Source organism: Anoplophora glabripennis, unplaced genomic scaffold (genome assembly GCF_000390285.2).
Source record: "Anoplophora glabripennis isolate ALB-LARVAE unplaced genomic scaffold, Agla_2.0 scaffold45, whole genome shotgun sequence".
NCBI lineage: Eukaryota > Metazoa > Arthropoda > Insecta > Coleoptera > Cerambycidae > Anoplophora > Anoplophora glabripennis.
The window spans coordinates 810,223-829,673 of record NW_019416437.1 but is presented as its reverse complement, the minus strand read 5'-3'; the positions used below and the strand labels follow the sequence as shown (position 1 = coordinate 829,673).

Below are 19,451 nucleotides of genomic sequence, written 5' to 3'. Positions count from 1 at the left end.
ATGGGCGGATACTTTACATCATTATCTATATACAATTTTAATTTTAGCTTAAGTCCCAGTTTCCCAAATGTTTCTATTTGAATAATTAAGTAATTAGAAATAAGTATTTGGTATGGTATGAGGTTGTTCGAATTACTCCGAACCAAATAGGAGAGTGGATGAAAATTCTGAATTGTGGAATCCACTTACACTTGCCTTAACCCAATACGGCAGTATAGAATTAAATTGGCTTATATTTAATATTTTCTTAAGGCCGCCATACACGCCAAGACATTACCTGCGGTTTGTCGTGTTAAAAAGTGAATTGTAATTTGTTGAGTCGTCGTAATGTCCGTTTTTTTCAAATTTGACAATTCACATGAAAAATAAACGTATTGTCAAAATGGACAAATGCCATTCGAAAGAGGACTTATTATTCTATCTATTGTAATTTTGATTGCTGAGTTGATACATTTTTAAAGTCGCTCAAGCTACTCGGAAAAGTGCCGTATATGATGCGATGAATGACGAACGGCCCGTCGATGGTTTTCGGGTTTTAAAGAAAGTGATTTCAAGAATAAAGACATGAACTGTCCCGAACATCCACCCTGTTGAATTTGATGAAGAGCAATCGAATCGACTCTTTCGCGAATACTCAAGACATTCAACAAGGTTATTGGCTCAGGAGATTGGATGTAATCACAAAACAGTAGTAAACCACCTACATTCGATGAGAAAAGATCAAAGACTCGACGTTTGGGTCCCACATGTTTTGAACGAAAACAATAAGAATCAATGCTCTGCAATTGATGCTGGTTTGCTTTGTCGTAATCGATCAACACGTGGTCATAAGGAACGTTTTCTTCATCGTATTGTCACTAGTGATGAAAAATGGTGAACTTGGAACAGCAGAAATGGTTAAGCTACAAAAAAGAAGCAACTCCGCAAACAAGACCAGAACTTCATCCTCGAAAGAAAATGTTTTGGGGTTTTTTTTTGGGTTTGGAAGGGTTTTTTTTTTACGAACTCTTACCAAACAATCAACCGTTAACGCAGAATTGTATGTCCAGCAACTACAGCGACTCCACTCCAACAAAAAAGACCTGATCGGCGATACATTCGTTTGCTACATAATAATGCGCGACCACATATCGCCAATATGTCCAAAACGGTTAAATTAGGACTTTCTGCCCCACACGCCTTACTCTCTCGACCTAGTGCATTTTCATCACCTCTGCCTTTGTCAAACTCCTGACGAGGTGTTTCTTTTAACAACAACAATGAGTTAATAGCTTGGTTCGATTGGTTTTTCGAGTCAAAACTGGAGGATTTCTACAGAAAAGGCATCGATAAATTTGTTGATAACGGTCATAACTAAAGATGTAGAATACATCGCTGATTAACCTATTGATAATTGCAGAGTTAAAAAGAGAATATCTTAAACAAAACGGACATTACTTATTCCCAACACAATAGAATCAAAAAGTCTTCAGATGTTGCGATGAAGCTTTTTTAATTAAATTAAAAATGGTGAATATATTTACGTGACTTTGGACCAAATATAAGTTCCTTCTCTTTGTGCTATATTCATAATTATTTTGTTTGTGCAAACAAAGTTTTGTTTAGACGTGTACAGAGGTCTTAGAAGTGGCTTAAAATGTAACAATTTATTTATATTTATATCGCTTATTCTACGAAGTGCGAAAATAATGCATTTGGTATTTTTGCTAAATAATGAGTTAATGTAAGTTCGAATATTTTGAAATGGCTTAAGAAAATACGTAGCGTTGTACACTTATTAATTAACTTTACTTTATTAAAATTCATTGAGTCTATGTTTTATGTTCGTGTCAGCTATTGATTGTTAATTGATTTTTCATATACCAAAGACACTTACATCGTATTGCTACTCGTGGTTACATCTACATTAAAAATTTTTGCTTAAGCTGACATTGTTAGTTTAGTTGTTTCTATGTACAATATATTCACAAAGCGTGAACCGGGATAGTGTAATCTATATACTTTTTCAATATAATATTTTATAATATTTCGAGATATCAGAATCATCAGGGTGAAAGTTAATAGAATTCATAACATCTTAACACTATTAGAGATCAATGTATTCACAACGCGGGAGAGACAGTACAATATGTCTCTGTTTTTACGTGAATCCCTGACTTAATTTTTCTCTGTTGATAATTTTCGAATTCGTTTTTCTCTTAAATTCGTCGTCGACAACTTCCTTTAACATTCCCCACAGTGCTTCTTTGTCTAAGAGAATGTACTGATCATTTTTTATTTCCGGAGCAAAAGTTACTTGTTCCTCTGTTTCGTCTTTAACTTTGTCGTACTTTTTTGGTATATCGTGGACTTCTTCCTTGTTTATGTGCTTGATAGGTGAGTGACGTCTGCTTTCAGTAACTTTTCTTGGAAGTGACTCTTCCAATTTGTCTGTTGTTGATATTGTAGTGCTTGGAGTTACAAAAATTGAAGCAACTTCGGAAGATTTTGAAGTAGTAGATATTTCCTCTGCGTCAGTACTGAGTTCAGTTGTAACATGGTCACTTTGCTTTCTGTAAGTCAAATTGTCAGCAAATAAATTAGGACTAATGAATTTAACTATGCTGTCGTCATGAGGTATGGTATTTTTTTCTTCCATTTCTTCTGTATTGGTAGAAACACTAGACATCGTAGTAATTTGTTCAGTAAAAGAAATTGTTGCAGGAATCTCTGTTGAAGTTGGTATTTCTGAGAGACCAGATATGTTTTTATCACTGTCTTTAGTTACATAGTCAGATGAGCTAGTGATAGCCTCATTGAATGTGGCAGATTCTGTAGTTTCAATGTTACTGGTAACTGTACCCATACTGATCACATTAATTTTCTGTAAGATTAAGGGAATTAAGGTTGTAGCAGAAGTCTCCTGTGTAATGTTGGTGATAATTATTGACTGTACCTCTTTAACCTTACATTCTAAAGGTGTATCTAATACGAGTTCCGTGTTGGTACCATTAGCACCAAACCAAGTAATCATATCATCTGCCGTGACGCTTTTAAGCAAATTGCTTTTGAACTGAGCGTGGAAAAACGTTTCCGCGGCGAGATCCTCTCTGGACGCTGGGTAAATTTTGGCATAAGCAGGTCGAAGCGATGTTATTACGAAGGCGCTTCTTGCCACAAACTGAACGCAAATCGGACATGTGGTGGATACATTGGCGAAGATAAACCAGAGCTTGTTTGCGTGATAGCTGTGCTGCATTTCGGCCATATCTTGGGGAGGGTTTAGTAATTGTGGAGGGGTGGTTGTCAGTTCAAAGCCAGAGAACAGGCTAATCTCTAATCGCAGTACTGAAGATGGTTTACTACCTTTCCATCTGAAAAAACAACTTTAATAATGGATTATCATAAGCAGAATATACGTACTTAAAGCAAGTTTTTAATTTAAGCATTGGTAATTTTCCTTCGATTTCTTCAACTGAACTGCGATCAGGAAGAATTTCTTCCACAACTCCTGACCATAGCTCCAGCAACTGCGTTTTGCTTTTGGCTGAATATGTAGAAAATGTTGTTTTACCCTAGAAAGATATCACTTTAATAATGTATTTAGAAATTTACTTTTACAAAATACCTGTATGGTGGCACAACCAGCTCCAGTGGCGTAAACAAACACTTTGGTGGGTAAACTTGGTAGATACAGCACCTGCGGCGGCTTGTTAGAGTCCAATTCTAAGGTATCTGTTAACTCCATTCCAGAAGTGGCTAAGGAAACTGTGAGTGACCTGTGTCTGTCTTTTGCTAAGGAATCGTACTGAGAAAAAGCCTTCACAGCCGGATAGAGGAGTTCCTGGTGTTTATCCAGCATATGGGATCGATAGAATAGAAATCTAGCCACACTTTCAGCAGATTTCAGGTCACCAATGAGACAGAATGTCGCAAGAGCATAGAGGGAAGCTTTATACTCATCCACAGTAGCTAGAAATATGATGCAAAAAGTAAATTCTTTGACAAATACATGTCTAAGGATGTTATAAAAATACAAGCACGTATTTTATTTGGAAGTCAAATACTGATGTAGCTTAATGAAACATGAGCATATTGTTTTATATACAGATTATTTCAGTTTATGATTTGTAAATAACAATTTTCATTCCTGGCTTTAAAAATCAGAGGAAGTCATTAAAAAGAAAAGAATTGTTTAGTAACATAAGCTTACGAATACTTTTTACAAACATGTTTTTTAGCCAATTTTTCACCACATTATTATTTTTATATCTCTAAACTTTCAGACACCACGGTGTACTTTGAAAAGTGAAACAAATGAGAGTCTGATGGTAATTTGGTGATAAATTAGTACAGAATGATGGATACTGTAATATGCACTAAGTATGAACAGCAATATGGAAACAGATATTGTTGTGAAGCTTTTCTATAATCTCGCGAGCTTCAGCGCGTTATAAAGGAGAGAGACTGTGCCGAAAATAACAATTTTTGTTTAGTACACTTTGTTTTTAAATTATTTCTCTTAATTATTAAGTGTCCTTCTTATAAAAGATTCTGAAAATATAGTAGCATTATTTATAGTTATTAAAATATTTTCCTTTATTAAAAATTTATGCTAAAGTACTAACAGAAAATGTGACTGGAAATAAATACTAAAGTTATTTGAGTTATTTTATATTATAATGTCTTTATTATTTCAAGTAAAACTATAAAGAGAAACATATTAAACATGCTCGGTTTTGTGGTATACATTGATAGTAAAACTGAAAACATGTGACCGCCACTGGCGTTTCTAAATTTAGAAGAAAAGAACCGCAGCAAATAAAACTTTGATTTTTATGACATGTCCCAATCCACCTTGAGACCTATTTCAAGTTTATACCTTCACTTTTATTCCTTTTAATATCATTAATTTCAATGGAATGAGTTCACGTCCACTGAAACTTACCAACGAGAGGCTCCTTTAGGGTTTTCCCCGATTCTGACTCGTAGAGCCAATCAGCTGCGTCCCTTCGGGGCATAAAATGCGGCCACCCGAACTCACCGTCCTCCGTAGTAGAGGCGTTTCGCAATTTTTCTATGGCCCATGCCGCAGTGGCGCTTCTCACCAAAACTAAAGCCAAGGTGACCGCGGCTATGGTCTCAGGAGATTCTACGTTAGGTAGACTGTTTTCCAGGAATATTTTAGCTTTCTGCAGGGTGTCTGCAAAGATTCAGAAAAATCAATAAATTGCGAATTAGATTCTGCAAGAATAGATAGGTTAAATTCAGTAAACTTCCTAAACTTCCTTAAAACAAATGAAGCAAATGTGTCTGAAAAATTGACGACCATGATCGGGTTTTTCTAGGTACCTGTGCCTGGAATATTAATGTTCTTTAGAACTTTAAGAAAAAACCACGAGAATGTTTTGACAGTCAAGGCCAATGACAACTGTAGTGGGATATTGAGCAACTCAGGCAACTTGAACTAGAAAATTTGTCTCAGCCTCAAAGACTACAAAATGATCCCACTTGAATCTTAATACATTTCAATTATTACACCAACCGCTCTAACAACCATAATTGCTTATCGTACCAAGTACAATGACTTTCTAGCTAACTAACTGGTTTGTGATTTGAGGTAAATGAAGGGATTTTATAAATTTTAAAACACAGTTCATCACTACAGCCCGACGCTGACAAAAACTCTACTGACCAATTAGACACTAGCGAAGATTAGCTCGGCCTACTGGCAACTCCGGACGACGACACTTTAATAGATATAAGAGTTGAACAGTTTGATGTCTTCTGAATATAAAACAACATTATTTAGAAGATAAATATTATTTGCCAGAAGAAAGAGGAAAGGGAGGCTTCACGAACTATGGCGCTGGCGGTTCTGAATGATGGGGAAAGGGTCTACCTCTACGAAGTGACCGGGCCTACAGCGATGAAGTAGGTAAAGAGCAATGGTCCCGCTCGACCTCGTTCCATCCCAGGTCATATGTATATCCAGCCAAAGATATTGGCGTGCACAAATATTATTAATAAACACATTACTTAATAGCGTGCCAGGCACTGAACTTCGAGGTTCTCTAGAAGTAACAATAATTTCAGTAGATAAGAAGAAAGATAAGTTCGAAAAATTTTAAAAAGTTGATGGAGATACAAAAATGTTATAATTTACGAAGGAAAATGTAGTGATGCAACCTATCAAAGATTTTTTACGGATCCAAGTAAACTACATCAGAATGTCCACTAATTTCTAATGTACAAAACCAAGCCTGGGTGTGAAATTAAATATTAGAATTATAACTGAAATCGACGATTTCATGTTACCTGAATCAGTGTCACTCTCGATTCCAATTTCATAAAGAGCTATCACGGTTTCAGCGGTAATCTCCACGACGTTTTCGAAAATTACCGCGTCCGAAGTCAAATTCTTCTTGGTTGGATTGAACCCATAAGTGGATGGTAATTTGAAATCTGCATCCAGTGGTGTGAATCTGCCGTCATCTTCCTGTCGCAGTTGGACCCACCGTTTGATGGCCTGTATGAGGTCTGGATCAACGCTGAAGTATGTCTGGACCTTAGTCAGGGCCTCTAAGATTGATACGGTCGATCGGTGGCTGCCCAGCATCTGGTGCTCGCTGAAGGAGTTATCCACTTTTCGATAGGAGAGGATTGATTGAATCTGGAAGTGTTAAGAAACCGTTTTCAACCACCTATGAGGTTACTATATGTAAATATGTTCGGTTAAATAAAAACAAAATGAAAAGATAAAAAGTTCACAATTCGAACTTATGCCCTTAGGATTAGGTAGCAGTACCTTACGCACTGATCGTGAACTATCGCGATTTCCCGCTGACTTGAAATACACAAAATTTTCAAAATCTCTGGAGGACCTTGAAAATTAAGTCTTTTTTCATAAATAGATCTTATTGGACCTATTGCAAGATATGAGAAATTAAAATGTGCAAAAATGTACCTATTTAAATATTAAATATAGGTACGTTGCTCTTTTCCTGTCAGTGGAAGTACATGTTAAAACAGGGGGAATTTATAACTACATAACTACTTTGCGGACTAGAGCTTCTGTCAACATTAAATTACACGCACAATATCTCACTCATATTAATTAATAATTGTCCCAAGTAATAGTCTATCTAAATACTATTAATAATAAATTCAATCAAATTAAACAATGTAAACTTTTTTTTAATTAATAATATTTGGATAGAGTACTTTTATTTAACTAGATCATTAATGTTTAACATGTTTAATAGATACTACGAGTGTCATTCAGTGCGGGTCAGGACTTTCGTCAGCAGAGTAGTTTCCTACAATATCTTATTAATTAATAACTTGAAGTTTATTTTCAGCACAAAAATATATTGTTATCAAGGAGCAAATATGACTTGATCATTTGAGAATTTTAGGAATATTTTTGGATTTGAATTTGCTTAAACAGAATCTAGGAACAGCCAATTTATTTTGCTTCGGTACGAGCACTTTTCTTGATTCTTCAGAGAATATTTTAAACTGACAAGATAGGTTAGGCCAGGTTAATTTTCTGCATATAAAATACGGCAAAAAAGAACTTAATCGTAAAAATTATTCCTTTAATGCAAATTTAATTCAATATTTTTTATGCGGTATTTTCTGTGTTTATATTACTCGCTAACATATCTTTATTAAGTTGGTTTATTTTTTTTCTTTCATATTTTTTAATAGCCTTTATTTTAAATAGAAATAGAAAATACAGAAGGTACTTTCATATAGTTTTGAATGAGATATTGATTTATACTTTTTTATAAAATGTTTTTTGAATATTTCTTGACAAAATGTTGGCACTATTTTTCAAAGCCGTCTATTTTGTCATTGCCGATCTTCGGCATCGTATCGAATCTCTTATAAAAAGGAAAATGTTCGGAGAATAACACGAAAAAGTGAAGTTCAAAATGAACCTAAAACAGGTCTTTTAATATACAGTAGGAATCACTAACTTGGAATAAATTCAATATGTTACACAAAACAAAATTCAAACACGTTAGTACACGTAGGTTATTATTATAAGTTGTGCTCTTTTTTTATCAGTAAGACCATATACAGGGGGTCCAAACTAGGAGACAATTTTTTTAAATGGAATCTAGTTTTTGTGCTTTTTTGAAGGAATTGTAAAGTTACTTATTCACTAATAAAAATCAAACATTTATTCCAAACATCCTCAAGACGCAGCAAGTTAAAGTTTTTAAAATTCCTGTGTCTTAAAAAAAATGTGCGTAGTATAATCAATTTGCTTCCAAAACGTTCTGTTACTATAATTTTTATTGATTTATTCGAAATTGCCAATTTGAAACCAAATTTTTAAACATACAATGGTGAAAAATAATATTTACTTGCTGTATTTTGGGAACGATTGCGATTAAATATTTGAAAAAAGAAAAAAATTGGGACCGTAATTTAAAAAAATTAGTCCCCTAGCTGGGATAGCCTGTATATTTTTTTAAATAAAAAAATGGCAGACTTATAATACTAATCGATGTGTCTCAGCTTTTCTTTAAAGATTTTGTATTTGATAAAGTTAATTTATTCAAACTTAGAGATTCGTTTTGTATAGGAACTAGAAAGACAAATCCGCTGATGCGTTTTATTCTTGTCAAGTTCTAATTTATATAAAATTTGAAAATATTTGCAATATACCACAAAAACGTTCACAAAAAGACGATTTAAGATAATTTAAAAGTAATTAATAACCAAACAATTGGAAGAACTAAATTTAATTTAATTTTTTTCATAGTTGATTCATATTTCTAAGTATCGACCAGGGCTTTCATCCGTTTAAACAAAGTGAAATAATAATATTAACTCTATTTTCAAGTGTTTGTTTGCTCTATCTCGGTGCCACGTTTACATTTAGTAATCTAGCTGAGCTCTCGAAATCGCAACTGTAAAACCAACCGATTAAATCTTATAACTTCCCACTACATTACTTACGCTTCCAGGTAAAGTTTGCAGAACTTGTAGGCGTTCGGTCTCGTTAGCTCTTCTTCCAAGGTGTTGCAAGGTGAGGAGAGGGCTCAAGGATGCCAGGGCACCTGAAAGGTTAGCAACTTTGTAATATGTGGCGAGGACAACTGCCGTGATGCATGGTTAAACGCCCCTAGAACGGGGGGTGATTTGCTGCGTAAGTTTTCTCTTAAATGCCTTTCAAGTGTTTGTGCTGAGGCAAAACTTTTCTTTCTTTGAGTTCATTATTCTAGGGACCCATAAAGAGACATTAATTTAAATATTTACCACATTAATGAAAACTATTTATTACAGAGACATGGAGGGCTTAAATCAGAAAGGCCTCTATTTTTGTTTAATTGGGTATTCTTGCCACACTGAAAACAGGTTTTTTAAATAAATAAACGCTTGGGATAATGAATCAGTCAAGGGGTTGATTTTATAAATTTAGTCTTGCTTTACTAGATGTACCTCACATTGAGATAGTGGGAAATTTTGTTCTATTACACGATAAGTACTACAATATGTGACATGCACAGTCAAAGTTTCGAAAACCTTACAGTTGTCGTTATCAAGACTTAAATTGACTTAAAGTCAAAAGTAACCATTTTTGTTTTATTTTCTACCTTTCATAGTCGTAGTTGCTGTTGTTGTTATTGATGATGCTGTTGTTGTTTTTAATATTTTTGTTGTTATTAATGTTATTGTTGGGGTTGTTGTTGTTGTTGTCGTCGATGCTGCTACTATAGTTGTTATTGTTGCTGTTACTGCTCTTGCTGTTGCTACTGTTATCGAATTCGAAAACGCTTTTACTAAGCTATACTTTCACAAAGGATCTGGCAATAAGAACGCCTACGTTCGACGGCTGGTGCTGTTATTGTGGTTGTTGCTGTTACTATTGTTGTGTTATTCTATTTGATTTTGTTGTTGTTGTTGATGAATTTGTTGTTGTTATTGTTGTTGTTGTTGCTAGTGCTGTTGTTGTAGTTGTTATTACTGTCGTTGTTCCTGCTGCTACTGTTGTTGTTACTGATGTTGTTGTTGTTGTAGTTGTCGCCGTTGCTGTTGTAGTTGTTGTCGCTGTTGCTTTTATTGTTGTTGTTGCTGTTGCCGATGTTGTTCTTACTTCTACTATTGTCGTTGTTATTGCTGTCGGTGCTGCTGTTTCTGACACTTCCATGGCATGTGCATTCGAAGCGTCCAAGGATATATAGGTATTAAAAGCTATCGCATAATATTTATTTTATTCTTACTTAGTTCGCCGTTGAGAATATTTAAGAAATAATTATCAAAATTTGAGAAATTATTTGAAATACTGTAAATGCAATTTCCACAATTTTTCATCTCATTTTGCTGTTGAGTTTTTAATAAAATTATCTGTAACCTATGCTTCAAAAACTCTCCTAATATTAAACCTATTACAAACTCTTTTTATTCTTTCAGAAAAACACGAATAATACTTTATATTCGTGGTTTATCCGAAAAAATTAAAAGAAATTGGAAACGTTAATGTATGCATAACATTTTGTTGTTGTTTGAGAATAATTTTTATTTTCAAAAGTTCTACAAATAATTTTTTCTGAGTAGATTATCTAATATTATATTTTTTACGAATCCTGCTTTATTTTTGAAAATTTGGTATTTCCACAAAAAAAATTTGCTCAAATATAAACATTTTACAACGCTTAGAATATTAGAAAATTTGTTGGCATATCTATTATTCACTGAAATAACGAAAAGTTGAAAGAAATTCGGTAAGAATTTATTTTGATAAAGTATTATGTTATGTCTCAAATCATTTCTTAAATTTTGATAGTTGTTAATTGAACATTTTCATTAACGATGTAAGTAAGAACAGAATAAATATTATATGATATCGTATATCTATGGAAGGTGTAACAACAAAATAAAAACATTGTTAAATTTATTTTTAAACCCATTTGAGTTATGAGGACGAAAATAGGGGATTTTGTAAAGTTAACTGTGATATGTGTAAATTGGTGATTATTACTTGACATACTTTTGATACAAAAGGTTATTTAATTGTTTTTCTGTCTCACGTGACAGAAATGCTTCCTTAAATAATAACAGTAATAAAAGAGTTACAAATAAATAATTATGCACGATATCTATGTATGTCTTAATCAAATGTTATTGCTTTCCAATCTAGATGCTGTCAAAATAAAAAAAAAAACATCGGCAATATTAAGGAAAAATAAGGTACGTGGACGATGTTTTTTCGATTTGTTGTACCTATTTTACTTTGTCACTTTTATAAACTGAAAATCTGTAACATTTAATTAAGGTTCACTGCACATATAGTTTTTTGTATTATAAGTATCTATATGTAATATGAGAACATGAAGAAATAATATGGTCTAGAGTCTAGAGAATAAAAAATATTTTTTTATACAATTATTAATGTCTCTTTTCACCAACTTCCTTTTTTTATTCTATTTAAATATTAGCGGTGTGATCTAAGAGAATCATCTCAAACTTTTGAAAATGTCAAAAAAATTACAATTTTATACCCATAAACAGTAGTAAAAAAGTGTAGTTTTACTAAAATCACCATTTGTTTAAAAAGACAGAAAGTATTTTTCAATCAGTAACCAAATATTTTTTATCAACACTAGTATCTTCCCTTCCTTAAGAAATATAGTTTTTCAGAGCTATTTTGCTAACATATTCGTAACACAATAAGCACCGCATGTATTAGAAGTCATATATTTTAGTTTATTAAAGAAAAATTAAAAAGTTCACAATTAACACTTCATATCAGAACAAAGACATCAAGATTAAAATTCGATTCAATTTCTGTAAATATAAACCTTATTTTCATAAACCTAACTGCTATATGAAATAAATAAAATATCAAGTAATCTTGAAATACTACTTGATTTTTGAGGTACTTGAAACATAACTACTTGATTCACTATTACTTTACATGATTTCAAGTCAAACTTTGAATCAAGTCTTGAATAAAATACAAAGTTTTTAGTGCTTTAATTTTGTATTTGCGCCAAAAAGTACCAAATAAATTAATTAAGATCTTTTCCGATTAAGCAAATGAAATGAACTTATTTTGAAAAATACCACCAAGTTTGGTTTTGGCTCTTCACCAAATGTACATTTTGAATATAATTTTGGACATAGAAATGGAATACTATCATTTCATATGTATTAAAACTACGTCAAACTACGCATAACGCACTTTGTTTAAACGTTGGTTCATTCTTAACTAAATAAAATTTTTGAAGAAAAGAAACCGACGACATTTATAACAAACCGCGACATAAATAGCAAATAAACTGTGCTACGGTATCGGCCTGCTAAGAATTTCTAGAAAATATATAGCCTAGAACAAAAACCGACTATTATGTAATCGACTCTTTTTAAGCCAGAATTTATTAGCTCCCAGGGAACTAAGCCTGTAAATATTTGACGACGTCTACCTTTTACAGATTTTCTTCATATAATATTTATCTAGTTTACCTGTCAAGCCGCCGCCTTCGATCCTTTTGTTTATGGCCGGCAAAGCCAAGCCCCCTGCGACCAGCAATTCACCCCATTCAGAGCCCGGCACGACTGATTTCGGTGTGTCTAGATGGAGCACTTGGGAAAAGCCGGATTCTTCGTTGAAGTTCCATATCCTGCGAACAGAATTTAACTAAATCCTTGAAATCCTTTTACGATATCGCATAGTGGTAGACGCATACACTTTTAAAAGTCTAGAAATATTGACGTTAGCAAATTCTGAGCACGGATGTGCTTCAGTTTTAATACTAGCTCCTCCGCCAAAACTTCGAAAAGCGTTGTGAAGAATGTCAAAAATTTTTTTAAATCTTTTCGAAATTTATTGAATTAAGTAAGTCTAAGTTCTCTGTAGTCAAATAACCATTTATATTAGACTGTACCACAAAACTGATAGACAAATTTCTGGTACTTGTAAAATTCACATTATTATTTCTTAGAAAAATGAATACAGTGAAATTATAACAATTAAAATAGGTCAGTTATTGCTGTCTATATCCGTTATGGAATTCCAAATAAATTCTGAATCTACAATTGGTTGTAAGTGCATATAAAATTATTTTGGATAATTATTTCCGACTTTAATACATAATTTCATATTTAAGGTAGATCAAAAGCTGTTTTAAATTAAACAACAATTACACAAAAATACATAATTTTATTACAAAACTATACAGGATGTAAATTTAAGTGGGCGGTCAGTTATTTAATAGCAAGTGTTTGGAAATACTAATATTGGTACGTAGATACGCTACTAATTGAAAAAAATATATATTTTTAAATCAATTAGACAGCGAAATTAATATAAAATAAATGAGTGAAAACAGCTTACTTCTCTATGACAACGACGTGTTATTTTAAAGTCACCATATTCAAATAATTTTGTATCACTATTTTTTTAAGCAATGTGAATTTGTGAATCTCAGTATTAATGACCTCTGACACTGACTTAGTGTAGCTAAATTGTGCTACTGTTACTACGTATAGTAGATAGGAACGCACTTATATTAAAACAGGTTTTTACAGAAATACGGTATATTCTGCTCTTTTTTCTTATTCAGCCACTTCAACAGCGAATCGGTGCTAGAATTATTAAATTAATCAAAAATAAATAAAATAGCAACAAAATTAAACCGTGAACAGTTTAAATTTAAGCAGAATTGCACCATGTTCCGAACGTTTCCGACAGGCAGCAGAGGTTAGCTACCGCTGTTCAGTTCAAACAGTAAATCTCCGACTTTGAAAAGCGCCTACTTCCGATTATCTTCACGCTTGGTCTGATGTGACGGAATTCAATGGATTAAAAACAAACTGCCACGTTAATGTGATGAAATGCGAAAAATTCAAGTTTTTGTATGGTATTATGAAAAAGCATATATATGAATTAAGAAAAAATTGATATGGTTAAAGATGTGGTTATATCTTAAAAGTTGAGATAGCTATTTCACATTCTAAACATAGACAGGACATCAGAGCAATTTAAATAGTATTAATATATTAATGTTCAACAATCATTATTTCATCCTCAACATTTTAATTTTACACATTTTTTTTTTCATTTTCGAAAAATATTAATCTTTAGTTTATTCAGTCAAAAAAGGTGCACTTGTTTAATTTTGATAAATTTAAACGTTTTCGAGAAATTCAAGTTTACAATTTGCAAACAACAGCGCGTTTGTTGCTTAATAAAAAAAATTCAATACCGATTGCATATGTATTAAATTGGAAATTGTTCAAAATGTTTGAAATTTCAACACATTTGAGGTCGACGTTATGAAAGTTTACAAATCCGTCCTTAAATGCATAGGCGTAGCTACGGTGGGGCAGACTGGGGCGCTTGCACCCCCTGGTTCATTAATGAAGGAAAAAATATAAAAAGCCAGTAAAAATAAATTATTTTAAAAATTCCAACTGACTTTTACATTTAAAAAATAAATAATAATTTTTTAAAAACAATAATTGATAAAAAAAATTATTTTAATTTAAGATAAAATAATTTTAATTTGGGAAATATGATAATTTTGAGCATGTGTTGTTATTTGTCACATTCCCCAACATAAATATAAATTAATTTTAAATTTTAATAATAATAAAACTTTAAAAAATATTTCGATTGATTTTAATAGCATTTTAATAAGTAGTTTATATTACATATTTTTTATTGCTCCCCTCTGGAAAAAGTACTGGCTACGCCCTTGCTTATATGTGAACCTAAACCTCTCGGAAATAGTTCAATTTATCAAAATTAAACAAGAATCCATCTTCTTTAATAGTCTAGATACAACTCTCAGTCTTAATTTTTTGGGTTATTTAGCAAATGTTAAATAAACTAATTTAATGTAGATTTTAATTTAATTTAATTTAGAAACAAAATATTTTCGGATCCATGTTCATGATAATTTAATGTAGATTTTAATTTAATTTAATTTACAAACAAAATATTTTCGGATCCATGTTCATGATAATTTTGGTAATCTCTAAAAGTGATAACACTCCGTATAAGAAGCCTATTCAGCTATTTTATAAGCACAGTAGTTTTATTGTTGTAGGTTTCTAATATAGATCGTTGCCAATGTAGGACAAACTCATATACCCTCTAAGGGACGTAGTTGGGTTTGGCATCCGTAGTAGTAGTATTAGCGAGATCGATGTAACTACTTGGAGAGAGTCAGCCGTATCAGAGTTCACCGCATCATCAATCTAGCAGGACCAAAATAAGGGGGAGCGCGGTGGTGTCGTCCTACTGACGGGTGGATTGATTTGAACAACAACGCGTAAATAATTGGTTTCATATTTCCATAAAGAAGGCAACATTAACAAGGCACTGCTCGATATTTGCAAATAATGGGATATAATCCTTGGGGAAGGCAACTGAATATTCTCACGAAAAATGGGTCCAGTCATAAATATCTTTTACAAAATTATACTCCTTGGAACTGAATTAAAAAACAGGAATAATGAATGGCAATAAATTTAAATATTTGCAAGAACACGCCATGAATCTATTTTTGCCATCGGTAAAAGTAATTTCATTTTCTTAAAAAAATAGTGAATCTCCTCAAAGTTGGCCACTAGAAATTTTCATAGCAAAAAAATTTAAATTTTAGTTTAGAATGTTATCTAGATAAATAAATAGATTAGCCTTATGAAACACATTAAATTTTTAAGGTGCAGTCAATTTTACTCGACTTGCAAAATTATGAATGCATGGATTTCTCATAGCTCGCCTTTACATGTGCGAAGTGTTTACAATGGTGGTCATGGTTATCATCGCGGAGCAGTAAAAGGCGGAGTGGGAGTAGCGCAATTATACTCGCAACACCTAGTGCAACAGCTAGGATCGTTCGTCAGTTTAACCCACCGGGCACAGACCGGTTTCGGACTTATTAGTCCTCATCAGTGTGTCATAGGTGAGACAACCGACGAACGATCCAGCCGTTATGCGGCCGTTTGTTTCACGCACGCAACACTGACAATTAAAACATTGCCTTCGCCCTCCGTGGGTGGCAGTAGTGCAACAAAGTACCTGTAATATAGCAAGTCGCTTCCTACTGTAGCCATTTGAATGGCAGAGTTGGGAGTCAGACAGATGGAGCCATTTGCACTCCGCGTACAAAGTTTCGGTTTTATTGTAATCAAATAATAGCTATGCACCGCTCTTTTTTCTAAATAAACGTAATTTGTTCAGGTGTGGTGTAAAATTTTGTTACGTACATATTGTTTCTCGTGTGTTTTTTTAAAAATTGTAAAAGTTTAAATTGATTGTAGCACTTGGAAAAATCAATGGTGTGAGAAATACCAAACTTTAATGAAAAAGTAATTGAACAGTTTATCTTGGACAAAAGCAGTAGAATGGACTATTACTATAAAAAATAATGTTGACTAAATTTTCCCTATATTTCAATAGTACTTAAAATAAAACTACCCAATTATAGGTATTTTTTTTCAATACTTTGTACCTAAATTTTTCCACTGTCCCTGGCATGGAAGTCGAGAGATACGTCACTGTATATTAACCATGTTTTATTTACCTGAGATCTTAGTTAATATCACTTAATTGACCAATCAGCATTCAGAGTCGCTGAGATTAGCTGAGATCTCAGTTAATTTCATGTAATTGATCAACAACCATTTAGAAAAATCGAGATTAATTTAAAATTATACTATGTTTATGTATGCAAATAAATATTTACTCGTATAGAAGCATGTTATAATTATTATTAAGTAAGTAAAATTATTTTATCTTAACGGAAGAACGAGTTTATTAATTCAAGGACTTAATATACAGGAATAGTAGTGGCCAAATAAGTATATTTTTGATTAAACATGTAAACCAGTAGTTCTCAACCAAAAAAATATTCTGCATTATACATTTGAGATATAGGGCATACGTATGCCTTAATGGCGATTAAGGCATACGTAGACAAATTTATAATAAAAAAAAATCTGGAGTAACTTTCCCATAAAGCGTTCCCAAGAAAATCTCAATATGCCACGGACTGGTCAGCAAGTATATGTAGGCACGAAAAAAAAAAAATTAATTCAAATTGTGCGTCCTCAGAAATTTTAGAGGGATGTCCTAGTTGGTATTGATATTGTTATACTGGTGGCTAAAGTGGAAGCTCAAGTTTATTACACTCAGTTACAATATACATGGTGGCCCATTAATATTGCAAAAAAAAACAGGGGGAGTTTCCTTGACCAAAATTGAGAAAGAGAGTTCCTATAAACCTATGTCCGAAAATGCTTCGTTTCGGAGATACAGGGTGTTGAAATTTAGAGAAAATACAAGGTTTTTACTAATATCTGGAGAACCCTAATTACGATTTTTTCGAAATTTGGTATGTTTGTTTATAAAAAAGGTAGACGTCTTCTGACGTAATTTGCTTTATTTTATCTATTCCAGCGGCGTCCGGGGACTCACTCCTGTTGATATTAATAAGTAAACATATGAGACGTCACTGCTTTCTCTTAGGTGTCACATGATTTTCTATTTATGCGATAAAAAATACAACTTTTTTGTCTCTTTACTTTTTTTGATATCTTGCTTCGTTTTCGAGCAAAAAATTAATAGCTTAAGTGTGTGATTTTAATAAGTACTTGAATTGTGTAGTTGTTAATTCCTGCTTGTCAAAATGAATTACACAAATAGTGGAATGTGCGATATACATTTTCTTTATGGCCTTGCCAACGGTAATGCATTAGGCGCCAGGCAGAAATACCCTAATACTACTCATCATACTATCTTCACCCGTCTTCATCAACGTCTTAGTGTAACTGAAAGTCTTCGAAAACTTACCGCAGGAAACGGGCGATCCCGCATAGCAATAACCCTACAATTGGAGGAAGATGTACTTCATGAAATTGAGGACACTACAACAACAAGTACCAGACAGATTGCTAGAAACTTAAATGCAAGTCGTTTTACAATTTTCAGGATTTTAAAAAATAATCTTCTATACCCTTATCACATCCAAAGGGTTCAGGCACTTTTACCGACCGATTTTCCGTTAAGATTAGATTTATGCCGATGGATACAACAAAAAATTGTGGGAAATCCTTAATTTTTAGCAGTAGTACTATTCACGGATGAGGCGAACTTTTCTAGAAAAGCCATAATGAACTTCCATAATAATATTCTAACTAATGATATTGGTAGCCTTATTTTTATTCAGTTTGTTGTCAATAGTGGGAAAATTAGAGGCCAAATTTCAAAGAAAAACACCAAATTTTCTCAATTGTCGACGTTTCGTCACTTATCGTAACATCCTCAGGACACTATAAAATGTCAATGATAAGTGACGAAACGTCGACAATTGAGAAAATTTGGTGTTTTTCTTTGAAATTTGGCCTCTAATTTTCCCACTATTGACAACAAACTTCCATAATAATCATGTATGGGCGGACGAGAACCCAAATGCAGTATTAGAAGGCCGTCATCAACACCAGTTTTCACTTAATGTATGGGTCGGAATTGTGGGAGCCACTTAATAGGCCCATTTTCTTTACCACCGAGGCTCACTGGAGATTTTTATCGTCGTTTTATTGAGGATGAATTGCCTGTACTTTTGGAAGACATCCCATTGCCATTAAGGTTGCAAATGTATTTTATGCACTATGGTGCTCCACCCCATTTCAGTTTAGCTGCACGTGAATATTTGAACAATATCTATCCAAATCGCTGGATAGGTCGAGGAGGCACACAACCCTGGCCCCCGAGGTCTCCCGACTTAAATTCGTTGGATTTCTTTCCTTTGGGGTCACCTCAAACATTTGGTTTATACGACTCCAGTGCAAACCATAGACGACAATTAGACACACAGCTGGAATATTTGAACGGGTTCGCCAATCAATGTGTCGTACGATAGATGCCTGTATTAGAATTGAAGGTGCACATTTTCAACAACTGTTGTAACGCCTGTGTATGTAAAGCATTTTTCATATCATTGCTGTTTGTTAAATATTTTTTCTTATGTTTCTATTAATATTCATTATTTAAAAAAATATTATTTAGTGAGTTATTGTTTCTCAGCTTGTTACATTGTTTTTCCTTCAAATGTATTGTTAAAGTTGATTAGTAAATAACTAAAACATTGAATTTCTATTTTTGTTTTCTACTTCCCTTAAGAATGTGCATATGAAAGGTTATTAATTTTTTGCTCGAAAACGAAGCAACATATAAAAAAAAGTAAAGAGACAAAAAAGTTGTATTTTAATCGCATAATTAGGAAAAAATATGACACCTAAGACAAAGCAGTGACGTCTCATATGTTTACTTATTAATATTAACAGGAGTGAGTCCCCGAACGCCGCTGGAATAGATAAAATAAATCAAATTACGTCAGAAGACGTCTACCCTTTTTATAAACAAACATACCAAATTTCAAAAAAATCAGAATTACGGTTCTCCAGATATTAGTAAAAACCTTGTATTTTCTCTAAATTTCTCT

General features: G+C 33.0%; 1 protein-coding gene across 1 annotated transcript in view; it reads right to left on the bottom strand.

Annotated features, from left to right (window-relative positions):
• Nucleotides 1–2,140: 2,140 nt before the first annotated feature.
• LOC108917091 (C3 and PZP-like alpha-2-macroglobulin domain-containing protein 8) overlaps nucleotides 2,141–19,451 on the bottom strand; it is a 195,207-nt gene continuing 177,896 nt past the window's right edge. Inside the window, exons 16-22 of the mRNA XM_018723528.1 lie at nucleotides 12,463–12,620; nucleotides 8,956–9,056; nucleotides 6,298–6,652; nucleotides 4,928–5,182; nucleotides 3,608–3,951; nucleotides 3,403–3,554; nucleotides 2,141–3,353 (exon numbers count right to left, since the gene is read on the bottom strand). Of these exons, the coding sequence (XP_018579044.1) occupies nucleotides 2,141–3,353; nucleotides 3,403–3,554; nucleotides 3,608–3,951; nucleotides 4,928–5,182; nucleotides 6,298–6,652; nucleotides 8,956–9,056; nucleotides 12,463–12,620 (2,578 nt within the window). The remainder of the gene's footprint in view (nucleotides 3,354–3,402; nucleotides 3,555–3,607; nucleotides 3,952–4,927; nucleotides 5,183–6,297; nucleotides 6,653–8,955; nucleotides 9,057–12,462; nucleotides 12,621–19,451) is intronic.